We start from the raw sequence: 18157 nt of genomic DNA, 5'->3' as shown, positions 1-18157 counted from the left end.
CTTAAACTCCTTGACATTTTTCTTATTGGGGCCTCTCTCCATCCCAGGAGTATAAATGGGTCCAGTAAATTGTCAGGGAAGCCTAATACTAGGGGTAGCCTTGTGGTGGACTGGCATCCCATCCAGGGGGTAGTAGTGATGCTCATGGTCCCTTTATGCTAAGGAAACCTAGATAAACTCTGGCTGGGTATAGGCTACCTGGCTCAATTGCAGACCTCCAATCTCCTTTGCCAAACAAACACCGTCTTTTCTGATTTAAATCTTAAAATACTTTGGATTTATAGGACTAATTACTTTAAAGAGGGTGCTAGGGAAAATAACCAAACTGAATGAAAAATACTGTGTTTACTTGAAATCTAAATGAATTCATTTCAGTCAATCAAAACTGAATCTCTAACAATCATTAGACTGAAAAGTTACTGCAACTAGGGGAAGATGTTTTATTCATGTTGTTCCTGTATTACTTCAGGAGTGAGCTATGTCAAGTAACATACGACTTGGAGCCAGAAGGCAATCAATGGAAATCATATTTCTTTTCTCAAATCAATCTAAAAATATTGATAACTGTACTGTGATGTTAATGATTTAATTCCCATGAGTGACCAAGACAGAATTTCTCCTTACAATATGATTTATACAATATCAAGCACACCATGACAAGTGATGAGAATTATAAAAAGAAATATCAATTAGGGAATTATTAGAGGATCAAATTCCCAATTATTCAAGCTAGCATCATAAGAACTGTATGACAGACAGCAAGGAGAATTATTGAGGAGATTGTGGGAGTGCCATGTAAGGGTTAACGATGATAAAAATAATTTCAACAATGAAGCTATGTTAATAGTACCTTTGTTTTCTACTATATTACTTTTTTTCCCTTTGGATCAAAATATTTTAAAACAAAGCTAGAAAACGCTATTAGTGTCGTGGTGTGTGAACATGCACTGACGCAGAGGGAATTTCGCTTTAAACAACAAGCGTGAAGAAATCACTGCATTGAACAATACGTTTACTTGTCAGCAGTGCTTGATCCGTTTAGAGGTGAAGCGAATGGGAAGGGAACAGTAGTACAAACTGGAGAACTACTAGCGTTTACATACAATAGGTTTAAAGTAATTCAGAGAATAAAAATAATCTTATGCTATGTAAGAGACTCATCATAATCAACGATGTGAGTGCAGAGTTTGAACTGTCGCATATCTTGAAAAACTTTCAGAGCCAAAAATGTAGAGCTAGAAATATGTGCCTTAAGTTTGAATGTACATTCATTTCGTCCCGAAGAACCATAATACTGTTGGGGTTGCGTGACATGAATAGAGACAGATAATTAAGGTTCGAGAAATATTGGAAATCTTGTCTCTATGCATGTCACGCAACTCAAAGATATGTTGGAACGACTTTGAGAACGCTTTGCGAATAAGGAGTCGTCTTTCAACTAAGTGATTGCTACAAGGCACAGTATCAGGTGAATTTGAATTACCTTTGCATGAAGAAAGTGATGGCAGACGCTTTGTTAGACTGGAAATCTACCTCCGTAACGCCGACGCAAGACAGGGACGATATCGTGCCCAAATATGGTAATGTTTAATACAGCCGCGAATACAGAAATTTTTGAAAAATACTTCCCAGATCCTGTTGAGCACGGTCGATTTATTTCAGTAACTGCTGACGTAATTTCGATTATATAGTCACATTTTATTATGTATTATCCAAAAACCACATTGTCATGTTTAATATCAACAAGATGATTTCATATTCCTGTTTTTTTATTCATTACTTGTATAGTATAACTCTGAAGAGAACACAATCTTTTGAGGCGATGAAAAAAATAAAAGCATCACTTTGGGAGCTTCCATGTCCTACAGAAAAAAAAGTGCATTTAATTTCGATCCTTCTTGTCGTAATTATGCTGTTATAGTATTGATTCCTATTATGGCTTTGATTCCTTATATGGTTGACTTCTGAAGTTAAAACCATCTCTTATTTTTAAAAAGTTGTGACTCACTAAAGTATCACTTTGCTGAGCTTGCATGTTAAAAGATGTATATAGTGCATTTGATTTCTGTCTTATCATAATTTTGTGAAAGCCAAGCTGCAGCAGATCTCGCAGGTAAATTTTGTTTCTGGTTTGATGACTTAAAATACTGAAGGTAGAAATTTATTTCCCTAGTTTTTACTAGCATTAAGCTTTATTATTATGTTCTCTCTTAATTTTATTCACGTGGGATTTAACTGTGTTACAAAAGCTGTTGCAGAAAAAAAGTGTTAAAGTGTTGCAGAAGCTTTGAAGTTTGTTTTGAAAAACAGATGCATGAGTAATTCGTCTGAAGAGCGGTCATTTTATCATTTTATTTTGACTATTTTTATCCCAAACCCTTCAAGTATCAGTCTTCCTAATTTACCTTTCCTACTCTAACTATGTTACTATTGTATACTTAACTTTCTTTGTTCAGGACCTTATTTTGGAAGTTAAATTCGTCAGTTGAAATCATGGTAAGTGTTGGCAATCCAGTAGAACCCCGCTAACTCGAACCACTTTCAAAGGGGAAAAATGGTGCTATGCTCTTGGGGTGTTGAGTGACGAGATTGGGTTTGAATTTCAATTATCCTGTTAATAATTAATAGGGAATAATATCTTAATCATTCTTTTACAATCGACAATAATTTTTGTATTTTCAGTTTGTTTTATAAGAGCTATTTTTCGTTTAGTTTGGGAAGTAAAGCTGTTTGCATTGCGTTTTCTTAGGTGTTATCACGTTTGTATCAATACCGATTAATGATTTAGACGCGTCAGTCAGCCTTGTTTTGACCTTATGACGTATATTGACCAACGTGTTTGAGTTACCCGGGCGATTTACTTCACCGAGTTCAATTTGGCTGAAAGTAAATAACTGAAAAAAAGTGGCAAAAAATCTAGTCGAAATCGCACTTTGTTCGAGTTAGCAAGGAGTTCGGTTTAGCCGTGTTCGAAAAAGTGGAGTTTTGCTGTAGTTTTAGCTCTAAATGATCCCCAATTAACCGAGTGGCTCAGGGCACTCTATGCTTTTGCTGTACAGTGTCATTTATGATGGGTTCTGAATGATTAGTTTACTCCCTCTCTAACTTTCAACCATCCAAAATCCTAACTGAAGTTAATAGGTGTGCCCTTTTTTCTTGAAGGCCTCAGGTATCAAATTGGACGAAAGCTGTAAGAAAATGTTCTCTTTGGTCAAAGACAAGCATGAACACGCATGGGCCATCATGAAGATTGACAATGATAAGGAAGTTGTTCTTACGAAACAACATGGCAAACTTGTATCCAACACTGATTTAGAGGAAAATGAAAGACTCTTTGAAGCCATGAAAGGGAAAGTTGCAGAACTGGACGGGCCATGTTACATCCTGTTCGATTTTGTCTACCAAAAGAAGAGTGGTGCTACCAAAGATAAACCAATTTACATCTATTGGTAGGTGACCAGGCAGCTTTAATGTTTACTTTGACTTTTTTTATGCAAGAGGGGGAGGGGAAGAGGGAAGGTGCAGAGGCGTATTGGATAGGGTTTTGAAAGGTCAGGATTAAGGCATGTTGTTGTGCTGTGTCGTTGGGTAAGAAAATTGACTTTCAAATTTCCAGTCTATCTGCCCAAGAGAACATGTGGGTAATGAAGCCTAACAAAATGCTGAGGTGTAAATACACGATAGACTCAATTTGACGCAATGTAAGCACGGACATTTTTTTTCGCGGATATAATTTGTTCTGAGAAATGAACAGTTTTCAATGAGCTTCGATGCCATGCAATAACTTGCAACAGCTTTCGCTTGAGCTCCCATTGGGGCCAATCAGTTTTCACAAACCATTTAATCTACGGGTCTGGTTAAATGACTGGATGAATGCATTGAATGATTCTTTTTTTTCTTTTTAAGGTGCGATGATGACTGCGTTGGAGTAAAGGAAAAGATGAAATATGCTGCAACTAATTCTGAGTTGAAGAAGCAGTGCAATGGATTTGAGACATTTGAATTCCACGATAAAGATGACTTCTGTTTCCAAAAGATTTCTAATGAATTGAAAGCAAAAGACAGGCAATAACTTGCTGCTGTCACAATGAGAACAGTACCTTCACTTGCCACTTTTTTATCTCAGTTTCGATAAATCAGGTTAACAATAAGAAGCACTACGGCTGGTAGATCACGTTAAGAAAGAAGTTATTTGTAATAGAATATATGATGAGTGAAGTTGCTGCATTTATGATCTAGTTTTGTCCTTACACTGCAATGTATTTATTGGGACGCAAGTTAATAAATGACAAATTTCACTGGTATAAGTATGTTTCTGTGATGAACAGAAATGTTAAATGTTAAATGTTTCATTATCCAGGGTGTTTATTGAGAAATTTGGCAGTGTCAATTAATGGAAGATTCTATTCTGTGTACAATTCAAACTCTTACCAGTAAGGCCATTTGAATCTAGCTCCAGAATTATGCAAAGTCACAAGACAAATCTACAATCTCCTTTGCCTACCAAACGACCCTTAATTGTGCTTTCAGTCGTAAAAAATTTAAGATTTACAGGACTAACTGCTTGGCTGTAGTAAAAAAGAAGACCCCCGAAAACTAAGACCTCAGACCCGAAAGGAAGACCCGAAAACAAAGACCCAAAAGAAAATGTTATGACAGGAAGTTCGCGTCACGACAAAATTTGATATCAAAAATTTATTAGACTCAAATTCATACTGTAACTAGTATCAAGGAGCCGCTAATTTATCCTACTGGTTGTTCTGAGCTGCATTTCTTCAGAAGTGAGCAAATTTTGTCAAGTAACGTAAGACCCGATGCTCGAAGAAAATCGATCAAAATCAAACTAATATATTCTTTTCTCAAATTAATCAATAACATTAAGGATAGCAGTATTCTAATGCTAACAATAACTGAAATAATTTCAATAGTGAAGGTATTATGTGGATACAGTTCTTAGAAACTTATGTAAAGACTTCTTTAATTGCCTTTAGATGGATCAAAATATCTCAAAACAAAGCTAAAATCGTAATGTGCTGCTTCATAGTCCTGCATGCTTTTAGTGTGTGCACATGCAATGAAGCATAGCAGAATTTATTTTCCTTTAAACAACATTAAACTTACGGCCTCGAAAAAGTCTTAGAACAATAGGTTCACTTATCAACTGTTCGTCCGTTAAGAGGTGAGGCAAATGAATAAGCAGTGGAAGCATGAAGTGGAGAGCTATGCTTGCCTTTAAATGGGTTTTTAAATGATTGAGGAAATAAATGAAAACTAATTAAGCTGTGTAAAAAGAGAGTCACTTGTAAGTAACGAGGATTGTGCACAATTCTAAATGTCACATGTCCTGAAAACTTTGGAACTCAAAATATGGAGCTTGTTATATAGGGTAAGGTATTATAAGTTTGAATGTACATTCTTTTCGTCGCGAAGTACCATTAATAATCCGTTAAATCTTGATTATATATGTAAGGACGAGTGTCACGCAACTCAACGGAATTATTGGGACGACGTTTAGAACGCTTTGCGACTTTGATTTAAGTTATCGTAACAAGGCATAGTAAGCGAAATCATACCCTTCCTAGTTTTGCAACGCTGAAGTAAGTCAGGAACAATTTCGTATCCAAATATGGTAATGTTTAAAACAGCGCTACTCGCGAAAGCAGAAATTTTATAAACTACCTCCCAGTTTCAAAATTTCTTTCCTGGTGAGCGCGGTCAATTTATTTAACACTATTTTTGATGAAGCTTCGATATTGTATCATTTACTTTGACAAAAGGTTTTGACGCCTCAGTCAATTATAGTTCAAACCAAAATACTCTCTGAGATTCACGGCGTTAGGTGTTTCTAGGTTTCAAGATTAAGTTAAACGGAATGAGTAACGCATTTTTTCCCCACAAATAATTTACCTTTATATTAGCTTCAAGACGATTGCATTTTGCGGAAGGAAACTCAGTAGTCATATTTTCTACCAATTGTATTCCAATTGAATTTACTAAGAATCATTCACATTTTGAATGCATGTTTTCACTTTTGTTAGGTCAACGGAAACGGTAAATTTTTCCCTTTTACGGTCATTTCATCTGTTGATGATCGTGAGCACTGTTTACCAATGTAACTGTCTGACGTAATTTCGATTGTATACTCGCATTTGTCCGTGACAGTTTGAACCAGTTTAAATTATGCAAAAATCACATTGTCATGTTTAATACCAACAAGATGATTTTATATTCCTGTTGTTTTACTCATTCCTTGTATGGTATAATACTGAAGAGAAGACAACATTTTATGAGTATTATAAAATGAAAACATCACTTTGCTGAGCTTGCATGATAGCGGAAAAAAAATGCATTTGATTTCCTTCTTGTCGTAGTTGTGATGTGATAGTTTCATTTTTGTTACGGTATTCATTCCTTATATGGTTGAACTCTGAAGAGAAAACCATCTTATTTTCAAAAAGGTAATTACTAAATAAAAGCATCACTTTGCTCAGCTTGCATGTTCACAGATGTTTACAGTGCAGTTGATTTCTGTCTTATCGCAATTTTGTGAAAACCAACTTACAGATCTCACAGGAAAATTTTATTTCTGGTACGATGACTTTTAGCATGATAACTGAGGCTAATAATTTTTTCACCTGGTTAGTGCTGAAATTTATCTTTTTGTATAAATTCTGACTTCATTCTGTAGCGTTGGAGTAAAGGAAAAGATGAAATATGCTGCAACTAATTCTGAACTGAAGAAGCAGTGCCATGGATTTGAGGCATACAAATTCCATGATAGAGACGACTTCTGTTTCCAAAATATTTCTGAAGATTTGAAAGCAAAGGACAGGCAATAACTCGCTGCTGTCACAATGAGAACAACACCTTTCCTCCCACTTTGTGATCGCGGTTTTGATGAATCAGTATGAACAACGAGGGCAATGAATAATGGTAGATATTCTTAACAAATAAGTCAGTTGAAATAAAATATAATGAGTGTTAAGTTGCTGCATGTATAATCTAGTTTTATCTATACTGCATGTATTCACAACAAAAAAGTTAATAAATGACAAATTTTACTAGTATAAGCAAGTTTCTATAATGAAGAGTTGATATTTACAGAGTAAAGTATACATCATATTGACTCCATGAGGGATTTCTCCCTCAGAGAAAGTTTACCAGAATCAAAAGTTCCTGATTGCTTCAACAAACATTTACATCAACAATTCAATTATGGCAAGGCAACTTAATCTGTCATGCATTATCCCTTTAACTCCTAGAAGTGATTTTAAAACATGTAACGTCTTCCTATAACATTCATCTATTATCCAGCAAAAGGGTAATGAGAGCACTCAAACTTATCACATAGAGGTTATTTTCTTGATTTAACACCAAATTCATTCATTCACAAGAAATGACTGTGTAGCAGCTACATTTGAGGGAGAATTGACAATGATCAATTCTTGGGAGTTAAAAAATGGGTGAAAAAGGTAGCAAGTGTCTAGAGGATTAAATCTTTAATTCATCCATCATGTCCCAAGTATCTTCTGCATGCCATGATAAATTGATTTGATTGTAACTAGATTTGGTACTGTAGCCTGGAATAAGAAGAAGAATTGAGAATGATAACTAACTGACACAAAAATTTGATTATTCCTTAACTGTTATGTGGAGTAAAAGGGTTATGAATTATCCAGTTGAATGAAAACACTTGAAACCTAAATGAAGTAATTTCAGGTAAACAAAATTTAATCTTTAAAAATTATTAGACTGAAAATATTACTAACCATGAATAATGGGAGCAGTTCATGCTTTCTTCTTGGTTGATTCTGTTTTCCTTCAGAAATGAGCAATGTCAAGTAACATACAACTTGGTGCTGGAAGGCAATCAATCAAAAACATCATCTTCCCTCAAATTAATAAAAAATGCTATGAAATGCATCCTAGTGTTCGCAGTAATTGAAATAATCTCAGTAGTGAAGGTATGTTGATAGCACTTGGAGGTGTGTTAACAGACGATTTTTGCCTCCAGATGGATCAAAATATTTTAAAACAAAAGTAGAAAAATTGGATCAATATCAGTATCTGGGCAACTGCCCACCTACCCCTCCCCTAACTCTACAACAGTCAATTGACAACAAGTTAAGGTTAATGTTGGGTTAAGGGAGGGGTAGGTGGGCAGTTGCCCACATACTGATATTGATCTGAAAAATCTTGTACAATCAAATTTTAGAGGAAGGTTTTTCCAAGTGTGCTTCATAATCTCATTGCACATGCTGGTGGTGTGTTCATGGATTGAAGTATAACAATAAGGGAATTTTACTTAAAAAAATATTAAAATTCCATCTTGAAAAAGTCTTAGAATGATGGGGTTGCTTGTCAGACAGCCCATGCTGATGGGTGGACAAATATCTGAGCATATGTTTGTGCCAAGTGGAGGCTATTGTTTAAATAAAGCTATGATTGGTTTCCTACGCAGCCTTGGTGTCAGTAGATACACTCTAAAAACAATCCTTTGCATTAATTCCTGGCAAGACTGCAACAGTCAGTGTTGCATTTATAAGGCACAAGACATACCATAGTTATGACTTCATTGATAAGCACATCCACAATTTTATGATGTTCAATAAATTGACTTGTCTGTAGCCCAAGGAAACATGATTTGGTGTACTGAATTCCAAGATCTTTGACAATTAAAACAGATTCTACAAAAAGAATAGAGTGGTTGAAATATTGCTCATCATTGACCAAGTGTGAGATCAAGACATATGGCCATTGGTCACATTATTTTTTTGGAAAAATGAAAAAGAGCAGGTGCAGTCTTTTGACACCTTGATCAAACAAGTTTAGTCAAAATAAGGACTCATGTGTCCTCAATTCCTTCTGGCATGCTCAAGGAACTGCGAGATAAATTCATGAGGCTTTTTATGGTTAGGCAAGTTCACCTGTAGGTCCTTTCTCCCTCCTTCCCCTCCTTGAGTAAAATAGGTTACCAGCAAACTGTGAATGATGAAATGCTGGGTTGGAAATAACATAGGATATACAAGCATCCTATCTTGGGCAAGGGGGATTGAGAGGCCCCTAATCCTACCCTTACTTTTTTGATGCCAATGAGCTGTTACTTTGTCCTGTGGCTTGTAGTCTGACCTGATCCTTTCACAGTCTGAGCAGCGCTCCATGTAGGAGAGACTGTGGCTTTATATTTAGTGCACTGGACTCCAGATTAAGGGGTCTGGGTTTCCAACCTTGGAGGGTCATTGTGCTGTACCTCTCTTCACTCATTAGTATAAATGGGTAACAGTGTATTGTCAAGGAAGTCTGTTGAAATGCTAGAGGGAGGTAACATTGCGATGAAATGGCATCCCACCCAGGGGGGTAGTCACTTAATTTTAAGGAGACCAGAATTATTTCCAGCTAAATAGACCACTTGATTGCCATAGCTAAGAGGAAAAATTTTGGCAACTAATTTCACACCAAAAATTAAATTATTCAGTGTCTTGGCCTACAATTACTGTTTTATGAGAACACTAACTGTAAGACGTAGAAGCAGTCAGTACCTTTCTCATCTCACCTTTATGAATATCCCAGCAATATAATTTCAAAAGAACAATGGCAACCACCACAAAAGTCCAAACTACTAAGCTGGTTAATGACAGAAGTTCCTGTTATGATTGAAAAAATAAAAGGCAGTAAATGATTGACATAAACACCATTTAGGGAGTTGGGACCTAGAAAGGGACAGGAGACAGGAGACAGGAGAGAAATGAAAACATACAGACATGAGCTGATTGTTAATCAGAAATAACAGTGTATTGCTAGATGAACATTCTATTTTTGACCAACACCTCCTCTTAAGGTTAGCAAAAATTTGGTCCCTCAATTTGTTTTTTCTCTGCACCTTCTGCAAAATAAAATCTCCAAGGTTTTTTTGTTGTTGTTGATTTTGAGTAAGCACACTGCTCCTTTATTTAAAAAAATTAATTATAATTTGGACTTCCTTCACACAGTTTCTACCTGTGAAAATTTTCCACCCACCTACTTCATCTTTTCACAATTCCCCCTCCCCCCACCCCACCTGTTAGTGATGCCCATGGCATCTCACTCTTTGCCAGCAAAAGGAGCTTGATAGCTCTTATGATCTACTCAGAGTATTCCCCTTGTGTTTATTTATTGTCCAGTTTTAAGATAAAGTTAAGATTTTATTTTTTCCCTCGGGATCAAAATATTTCAAAACAAAGGTTGAAAACGCTATTAGTGTCGTTTCAACAATGAAGGTATGTTGATAGTACCTTTGTTTTTTGCTATCTTACTTTTTTTCCCTCGGGATCAAAATATTTCAAAACAAAAGTTGAAAACGCTATTAGTGTCGTTTATGCTGGTGGTGTGTGAGCATGCACTGACGCAGAGGGAATTTCGCTTTAAACAACAAGCATGAAGAAATCACTGCATTGAACAATACGTTTACTTGTCAGCAGTGCTTGATCCGTTTAGAGGTGAAGCGAATGGGAAGGGAACGGGAGTACAAACTGGAGAACTACTAGCGTTTACATACAATAGGTTTAAAGTAATTCAGAGAATAAAAATAATCTTATGCTATGTAAAAGAGACTCATCATAATCAACGATGTGAGTGCAGAGTTTGAACTGTCGCATATCTTGAAAAACTTTCAGAGCCAAAAATGTAGAGCTAGAAATATGTGCCTTAAGTTTGAATGTACATTCATTTCGTCTCGAAGAACCATAATACTGTTGGGTTGCGTGACATGAATAGGGACAGATATTTAAGGTTGGAGAAATATTGAAAATCTTGTCTCTATTCATGTCACGCAACTCAAAGATTTGTTTGAACGGCTTTGAGAACGCTTTGCGAATAAGAAGTCGTCTTTCAACTAAGTGATTGCGACAAGGCACAGTATCAGGTCAATTTGATTTACCTTTGCATGAAGAAAGTGATGGCAGACGCTTTGTTAGACTGGAAATCTACCTCCGTAACGCCGACGCAAGACAGGGACCATATCGTGCCCAAATATGGTAATGTTTAATACAGCCGCGAATACAGAAATTTTTGAAAACTACTTTCCAGATCCTGTTGAGCGCGGTCGATTTATTTCAGTAACTGCTGACGTAATTTCGATTATATACTCACATTTGTCCGTGACAGTTTGAAAAAGTTTGAATTATGCAAAAACCATGATTTCATATTCCGGTTTTTTTATTCATTTCTTGTATAGTATAACTCTGAAGAGAACACAATCTTTTGAGGCGATGAAAAAAATAAAAGCATCACTTTGGGAGCTTCCATGTCCTACAGAAAAAATAATATATTTAATTTCGATCCTTCTTGTCGTAATTATGCTGTTATAGTATTGATTCCTATTATGGCATTAATTCCTTATATGGTTGACTTCTGAAGTTAAAACCATCTCTTATTTTTCAAAAGTTGTGACTCACAAAAGTATCACTTTGCTGAGCTTGCATGTTAAAAGATGTATATAGTGCATTTGATTTCTGTCTTATCATAATTTTGTGAAAGCCAAGCTGCAGCAGATCTCGCAGGTAAATTTTGTTTCTGGTTTGATGACTTAAAATACTGAAGGTAGAAATTTATTTCCCTAGTTTTTACTAGCATTAAGCTTTATTATTATGTTCTCTCTTAATTTTGTTCACGTGGGATTTAACTGTGTTACAAAAGCTGTTGCAGAAAAAAAAGTGTTAAAGTGTTGCAGAAGCTTTGAAGTTTGTTTTGAAAAACAGATGCATGAGTAATTTGTCAGAAGAGCGGTCATTTTATCATTTTATTTTGACTATTTTTATCCCAAACCCTTCAAGTATCAGTCTTCCTAATTTACCTTTCCTACTCTGACTATATTACTATTGTATACTCACCTTTCTTTGTTCAGGACCTCATTTTGGAAGTTAAATTCGTCAGTTGAAATCATGGTAAGTGTTAGCAATCCAGTAGAACCCCGCTAGCTCGAACCACTTTCAAAAGGGAAAAATGGTGCTATGCTCTTGGGGCGTTGAGTCACGAGATTGGGGTTGAATTTCAATTATCCTGTTAATAATTAATAGGGAATAATATCTTAATCATTCTTTTGCAATCGACAATAATTTTTGTATTTTCAGTTTGTTTTATAAGAGCTATTTTTCGTTTAGTTTGGGAAGTAAAGCTGTTTGCATTGCGTTTTCTTAGGTGTTATCACGTTTGTATCAATACCGATTAATGATTTAGACGCGTCAGTCAGCCTTGTTTTGACCTTATGACGTATATTGACCAACGTGTTTGAGTTACCCGGGCGATTTACTTCACCGAGTTCAATTTGGCTGAAAGTAAATAACTGAAAAAAAGTGGCAAAAAATCTAGTCGAAATCGCACTTTGTTCGAGTTAGCAAGGAGTTCGGTTTAGCCGTGTTCGAAAAAGTGGAGTTTTGCTGTAGTTTTAGCTCTAAATGATCCCCAATTAACCGAGTGGCCCAGGGCACTCTATGCTTTTGCTGTACAGTGTTATTTATGATGGGTTCTGAATGATTAGTTTACTCCCTTTCTAACTTTCAACCATCCAAAATCCTAACTGAAGTTAATAGGTGTGCCCTTTTTTCTTGAAGGCCTCAGGTATCAAATTGGACGAAAGCTGTAAGAAAATGTTCTCTTTGGTCAAAGACAAGCATGAACACGCATGGGCCATCATGAAGATTGACAATGATAAAGAAGTTGTTCTTACGAAACAACATGGCAAACTTGTATCCAACACTGATTTAGAGGAAAATGAAAGACTCTTTGAAGCCATGAAAGGGAAAGTTGCAGAACTGGACGGGCCATGTTACATCCTGTTCGATTTTGTCTACCAACAGAAGAGTGGTGCTACCAAAGATAAACCAATTTACATCTATTGGTAGGTGACCAGGCAGCTTTAATGTTTACTTTAACTTTTTTTATGCAAGGGGGGGAGGGGAAGAGGGAAGGTGCAGAGGCGTATTGGATAGGGTTTTGAAAGGTCAGGAACAATAACTTGCAACAGCTTTCGCTTGAGCTCCCATTGGGGCCAATCAGTTTTCACAAACCATTTAATCTACGGGTCTGGTTAAATGACTGGATGAATGCATTGAATGATTCTTTTTTTTTCTTTTTAAGGTGTGATGATGACTGCGTTGGAGTTAAGGAAAAGATGAAATATGCTGCAACTAATTCTGAGTTGAAGAAGCAGTGCAATGGATTTGAGACATTTGAATTCCACGATAAAGATGACTTCTGTTTCCAAAAGATTTCTAATGAATTGAAAGTAAAAGACAGGCAATAACTTGCTGCTGTCACAAAGAGAACAGCACCTTCACTTGCCACTTTTTTATCTCAGTTTCGATAACTCAGTTTAACAGTAAGAAGCACTACGGCTGGTAGATCACGTTAAGAAAGAAGTTATTTGTAATAGAATATATGATGAGTGAAGTTGCTGCATTTATGATCTAGTTTTGTTCTTACACTGCAATGTATTTATTGGGATACAAGTTAATAAATGACACATTTTACTGGTATAAGCATGTTTCTGTGATGAACAGAAATGTTAAATGTTTCGTTATCCAGGGTGTTTATTGAGAAATTCGGCAGTGTCAACTAATGGAAGATTCTATTCTGTGTACAATTCAAACTCTTACCAGTAAGGCCATTTGAATTTAGCTCCAGAATTATGCAAAGTCACAAGACAAATCTACAATCTCCTTTGCCTACCAAACGACCCTCAATTGTGCTTTCAGTCGTAAAAAATTTAAGGTTTACAGGACTAACTGCTTGGTTGTAGTGAAAAAGAAGACCCCCGAAAACTAAGATCTAAGACCCGAAAGGAAGACCCGAAAACAAAGACCCGAAAGTGAATTTTATGACAGGAAGCTCGCGTCACGTCAAAATTTAATCTCTAAAATTTATTAGACTCAAATTTATACTGTAACTAGTATCAAGGAGCTGCTGATTTATCTTACTGGTTGTTCCGAGCTGCATTCCTTCAGAAGTGAGCAAATTTTGTCAAGTAACGTAAGGCCTGATGCTCGAAGAAAATCGATCAAAATTAAACTAATATTTTTTGATATTCGTTTCTCAAATTAACCAATAACATTAAGGATAATAGTATTCTGATGCTAACAATAACTGAAATAATTTCAATAGTGAAGGTACTATGTGGATACAGTTCTTAGAACCTTATGTAAAGAGTTCTTTAATTGCCTTTAGATGGATCAAAATATTTCAAAACAAAGCTAAAATTGTAATTTGCCGCTTCATGGTCCTGCATGCTTTTAGTGTGTGCACATGCAATGAAGCATGGCAGAGTTCATTTTTCTTTAGACAATATTAAACTTATGGAAAAAAATGCATTTGATTTCCTTCTTGTTGTAGTTGTGATGTGATAGTTTCATTTTTGTTACGGTAGTCATTCCTTATATGGTTGAACTCTGAAGAGAAAACCATTTCATTTTCAAAAAGGTAATTGCTAAATAAAAGCATCACTACAGTACAGTTGATTTCTGTCTCATCGCAATGTTGTGAAAACCAACTAGCAGATCTTACAGGAAAATTTTATTTCTGGTATGATGACTTTTAACATGATAACTGAGGCTAATAATTTCTTCGCCTAGTTAGTGCTGAAATTTATCTTTATGAATAAATTCTGACAAAAAAGTTAATAAATGACAAATTTTACTAGACTTATAAGCAAGTTTCTGTGATGAGCAGTTGATATTTACAGTGTAAAGTATACATCATATTGACTCCATGAGGGACTTCTCTCTCAGAGAAAGTTTACCAGAATCAAAAGTTCCTGAATTGCTTCCACAAACATTTACATCAACAATTCAATTATGGCAAGGCAACTTAATTTTTCATGCATTCTCCCTTTAACTCCCAGAAGTGATTTTAAAACATGTAATGTCTTCCTATAACATTCATCTATTATCCAGCAAAAGGGTAATGAGAGTGCTCAAACTTATCAGATAGAGGTTATTTTCTTGATTTAACACCAAATTCATTCATTCACAAGAAATAACTGTGTAGCAGCTACATTTGAGGGAGAATTGACAATGATCAATTCTTGGGAGTTAAAAAATGGGTGAAAAAGGTAGCAAGTGTCTAGAGGATTAAATCTTTAATTCATCCATCATGTCCCAAGTATCTTCTGCATGCCATGATAAATTGATTTGATTGTAACTAGATTTGGTACTGTAGCCTGGAATAAAAAGAAGAATTGAGAATGATAACTAACCAACACAAAAATTTGATTATTCCTTAACTGATTATTCTTTAACTGTTATGTAGGAGTATAAGGGTCATGAATTATCCAGTTCAAAGAAAACACTTGAAACCTAAATGAAGTAATTTCAGGTAAACAAAATTTAATCTTTAAAAATTATTAGACTGAAAATATTACTAACCATGAATAATGGGAGCAGTTCATGCTTTCTTCTTGGTTGATTCTGTTTTCCTTCAGAAATGAGCAATGTTAAGTAACATACAACTTGGTGCTGGAAGGCAATCAATCAAAAACATAAATCTTCCCTCAAATTAATAAAAAATGCTATGAAATTTATCCTAGTGTTAGCAGTAATTGAAAAAATCTCAGTAGTGAAGGTATGTTGATAGCACTTGGAGGTGTGTTAACAGACTATTTTTGCCTCCAGATGTATCAAAATATTTTAAAACAAAAGTAGAAAAATTGGATCAATATATTGGTGGTTGTCCAGATACTGATAATCAGTATCGGGACAACCGCCCACCTACCCCTCCCTTTAACTGAACAACAGACAATTGATCCAAAAAAATCTTGTACAATCAAATTTTAGAAGGTTTTTCCAAGTGTGCTTCATAATCTCATTGCGCGTGCTGGTGGTGTGTTCATGGATTGAAGTATGAGTTTGCTTGTCAGAAAGCCCATGCTAATGGGCGGACAAATATCTGGGCATACATTTGTGCCAAGTGGAGGCTACTGTTTAAATTAAGCTATGATTGGTTTCCTGCACAGCCTTGGTGTCAGTAGATAAAGTATATTATACTCTAAAAACAATCCTTTGCATTAATTCCTGGTGAGACTGTAACAATCACTGTTGCATTTATCAGGCACAAGACATACCATAGTTATGACTTCATTGATAAGCACATCCACAATTTTGTGATGTTCAATAAATTCACTTTTCTGTAGCCCAAGGACACATGATTTGGTGTACTGAATTCCAAGATCTTTGACAATTAAAACAGATTCTACGAAAAAAAATAGAGTGGTTGAAATATTGCTCATCATTGACCAAGTGTGAGATCAAGACATATGGCCATTGGTAAATTTACTTTTTTGGAAAAATGAAGAAGAACAGGTGCAGTCTTTTGACACCTTTATCAAACAAGTTTAGTCAAAATAAGGACTCATGTGTCCTCAATTCCTCCTTCCCCTCTCCCCCCCCCTCCCCTTGAGTAAAATAGGGTACCAGCAAACTGTGAATGATGAAATGCTGGGTTGGAGATAACATAGGATAGACAAGCATCCTATCTTGGGCAAGGGGGATTGAGAGGCCCCTAATCTTGCCCCTAATCTTACCCCTAATTTCTTCATGCTAATGAGCTGTTACTTGGTCCTGTGGCTTACAGTCTGACTTGATCCTTTCACAGTCTGAACAGTGCTCCATGTAGGAGAGGCTGTGGCTTTATGTTTAGTGTACTGGACTCCAGATTAAAGAGTCTGGGTTTGCAACCTTGCAGGGTCATTGTGCTGTACCTCTCTTCACTCATTAGCATAAATGGGTAACAGTGTATTGTCAAGGAAGTCTGTTGAAATACTAGAGGGGGGTAACCTTGCAATAAAATGGCATCCCACCCAGGGGGGTAGTCACTTCATTTTCTGGAGACCAGAATTATCTCCAGCTAAATAGACCACTTGGTTGCCATAGCCAAGAGGAAAGATTTTGGCAACTAATTTCACACCAAAAATTAAATTATTCAGTGTCTTGGCCTACAATTACTGTTTTATGAGAACACTAACTGTAAGATGTAGAAGCAGTCAGTACCTTTCTCATCTCACCTTTACGAATATCCCAGCAATATAATTTCAAAAGAACAATGGCAACAACCACAAAAGTCCAAACTACTAAGCTGGTTAATGACAGAAGTTCCTGTAATGATTGAAAAAATAAAAGGCAGTAAATGACTGACATAAACACCATTTAGGGAGTTGGGACCCAGAAAGGGACAGGAGACAAGAGACAGGAGAGAAATGAAAACATACAGACATGAGCTGATTGTTAATCAGTAATAACAGTGTATTGCTAGATGAACATTCTATTTTAGATCAACACCTCCTCTTAAGGTTAGCAGAAATTTGGTAACTCAATTTGTTTTTTCTCTGCACCTTCTGCAAAATAAAATCTCTAAGGTTTTTTTGTTGTTGTTGATTTTGAGTAAGCACACTGCTCCTTTATTTAAAAAAATTAATAATCCTTCCAAATATAATTACTCCTTGTTCCCTTTGGACTTCCTTCACACAGTTTCTACCAGTGAAAATTTTCCACCGACCTACTTCACTTTTTTCACAATTCCCCCTCCTCCCCACCCCACCTGTTGGTGATGCCCATGGCATCTCACTCTTTGCTAGCAAAGGGAGCTTGATAGCTCTTATGATCTACTCAGAGTATTCCCCTTGTGTTTACTAATATTGTCCAGTTTTAGGGTAAAGGTAAGATTTTATTTAAGAAAAACAAACTGAGCTTGCAACAATTTAAGTTTACTGGTTACTAAAGGAGTTAAATTGAGAAGAAATGGGTGGAAAGGAAAACAATTGTTCATGTTCCAATTATTTTCTACATGTGAAGATAAATTGATTTGATTGTAACTAGATTTGGTACTGTAGCCTCAAAAATTAATTACCTGAGGAAGAGCGACAGTTCCAGCGATGCCAGAGAGAAAGAAAAAAAGGAAAAAAGCTCCCGACGGTGTCTGTCTTGAACGTTCTATCTCAATCGATGACGTCAAAACACCATCTCCTTTGAAAGAAACTTTCAGGCTTTGGCCATGTATGCTTAAGCCGTTCAATTCACGCTGTTGGTTTTTCATGCAGGCCCAAAACACTTAAAAATTAAAGTCAGAAGAAGGTGAGCGCGAAGTGTCAAGTACCCGCCATTTTGTTATTACTCAGGATACCCATGGTGCTTCG

General features: G+C 36.0%; 4 protein-coding genes across 4 annotated transcripts; 2 read left to right on the top strand and 2 right to left on the bottom strand.

The window, feature by feature from the left end:
* Window positions 1-1457: 1457 nt before the first annotated feature.
* On the top strand, window positions 1458-4307 carry LOC149043104 (uncharacterized). The gene is made up of 4 exons (XM_089211325.1): window positions 1458-1580; window positions 2457-2496; window positions 3163-3449; window positions 3907-4307. Exons 2-4 carry the CDS (start codon window positions 2494-2496, stop codon window positions 4070-4072), a joined length of 456 nt encoding a protein of 151 aa, XP_089067451.1. The 5' UTR covers window positions 1458-1580; window positions 2457-2493; the 3' UTR covers window positions 4073-4307.
* A 2734-nt stretch (window positions 4308-7041) lies between these two features.
* Window positions 7042-11459, bottom strand: LOC149043103 (phosphatidylinositol N-acetylglucosaminyltransferase subunit H-like). Its single transcript, XM_089213692.1, has 5 exons — window positions 11433-11459; window positions 9554-9644; window positions 8560-8687; window positions 7770-7859; window positions 7042-7580 (listed from the first exon to the last, which is right to left on the bottom strand). Exons 1-5 carry the CDS (start codon window positions 11457-11459, stop codon window positions 7512-7514), a joined length of 405 nt encoding a protein of 134 aa, XP_089069818.1. The 3' UTR covers window positions 7042-7511.
* On the top strand, window positions 11434-13514 carry LOC149043102 (uncharacterized). Its single transcript, XM_089211324.1, has 4 exons — window positions 11434-11537; window positions 11882-11921; window positions 12588-12874; window positions 13114-13514. The coding sequence occupies exons 2-4, from the start codon at window positions 11919-11921 to the stop codon at window positions 13277-13279; spliced, it is 456 nt and encodes a 151-aa protein (XP_089067450.1). The 5' UTR covers window positions 11434-11537; window positions 11882-11918; the 3' UTR covers window positions 13280-13514.
* Window positions 13515-13880: 366 nt separating this feature from the next.
* Window positions 13881-18151, bottom strand: LOC149043101 (phosphatidylinositol N-acetylglucosaminyltransferase subunit H-like). The gene is made up of 5 exons (XM_089211321.1): window positions 17872-18151; window positions 17030-17120; window positions 16091-16218; window positions 15396-15485; window positions 13881-15190 (listed from the first exon to the last, which is right to left on the bottom strand). The coding sequence occupies exons 1-5, from the start codon at window positions 18055-18057 to the stop codon at window positions 15122-15124; spliced, it is 564 nt and encodes a 187-aa protein (XP_089067447.1). The 5' UTR covers window positions 18058-18151; the 3' UTR covers window positions 13881-15121.
* Window positions 18152-18157: the final 6 nt, after the last annotated feature.

Source organism: Pocillopora damicornis, chromosome 7 (assembly GCF_964200805.1).
Source record: "Pocillopora damicornis chromosome 7, jaPocDami1.2, whole genome shotgun sequence".
Classification (NCBI taxonomy): domain Eukaryota; kingdom Metazoa; phylum Cnidaria; class Anthozoa; order Scleractinia; family Pocilloporidae; genus Pocillopora; species Pocillopora damicornis.
Note: the sequence above shows the minus strand (reverse complement) of the source record. Positions and strands in the feature narration are given on the sequence as shown.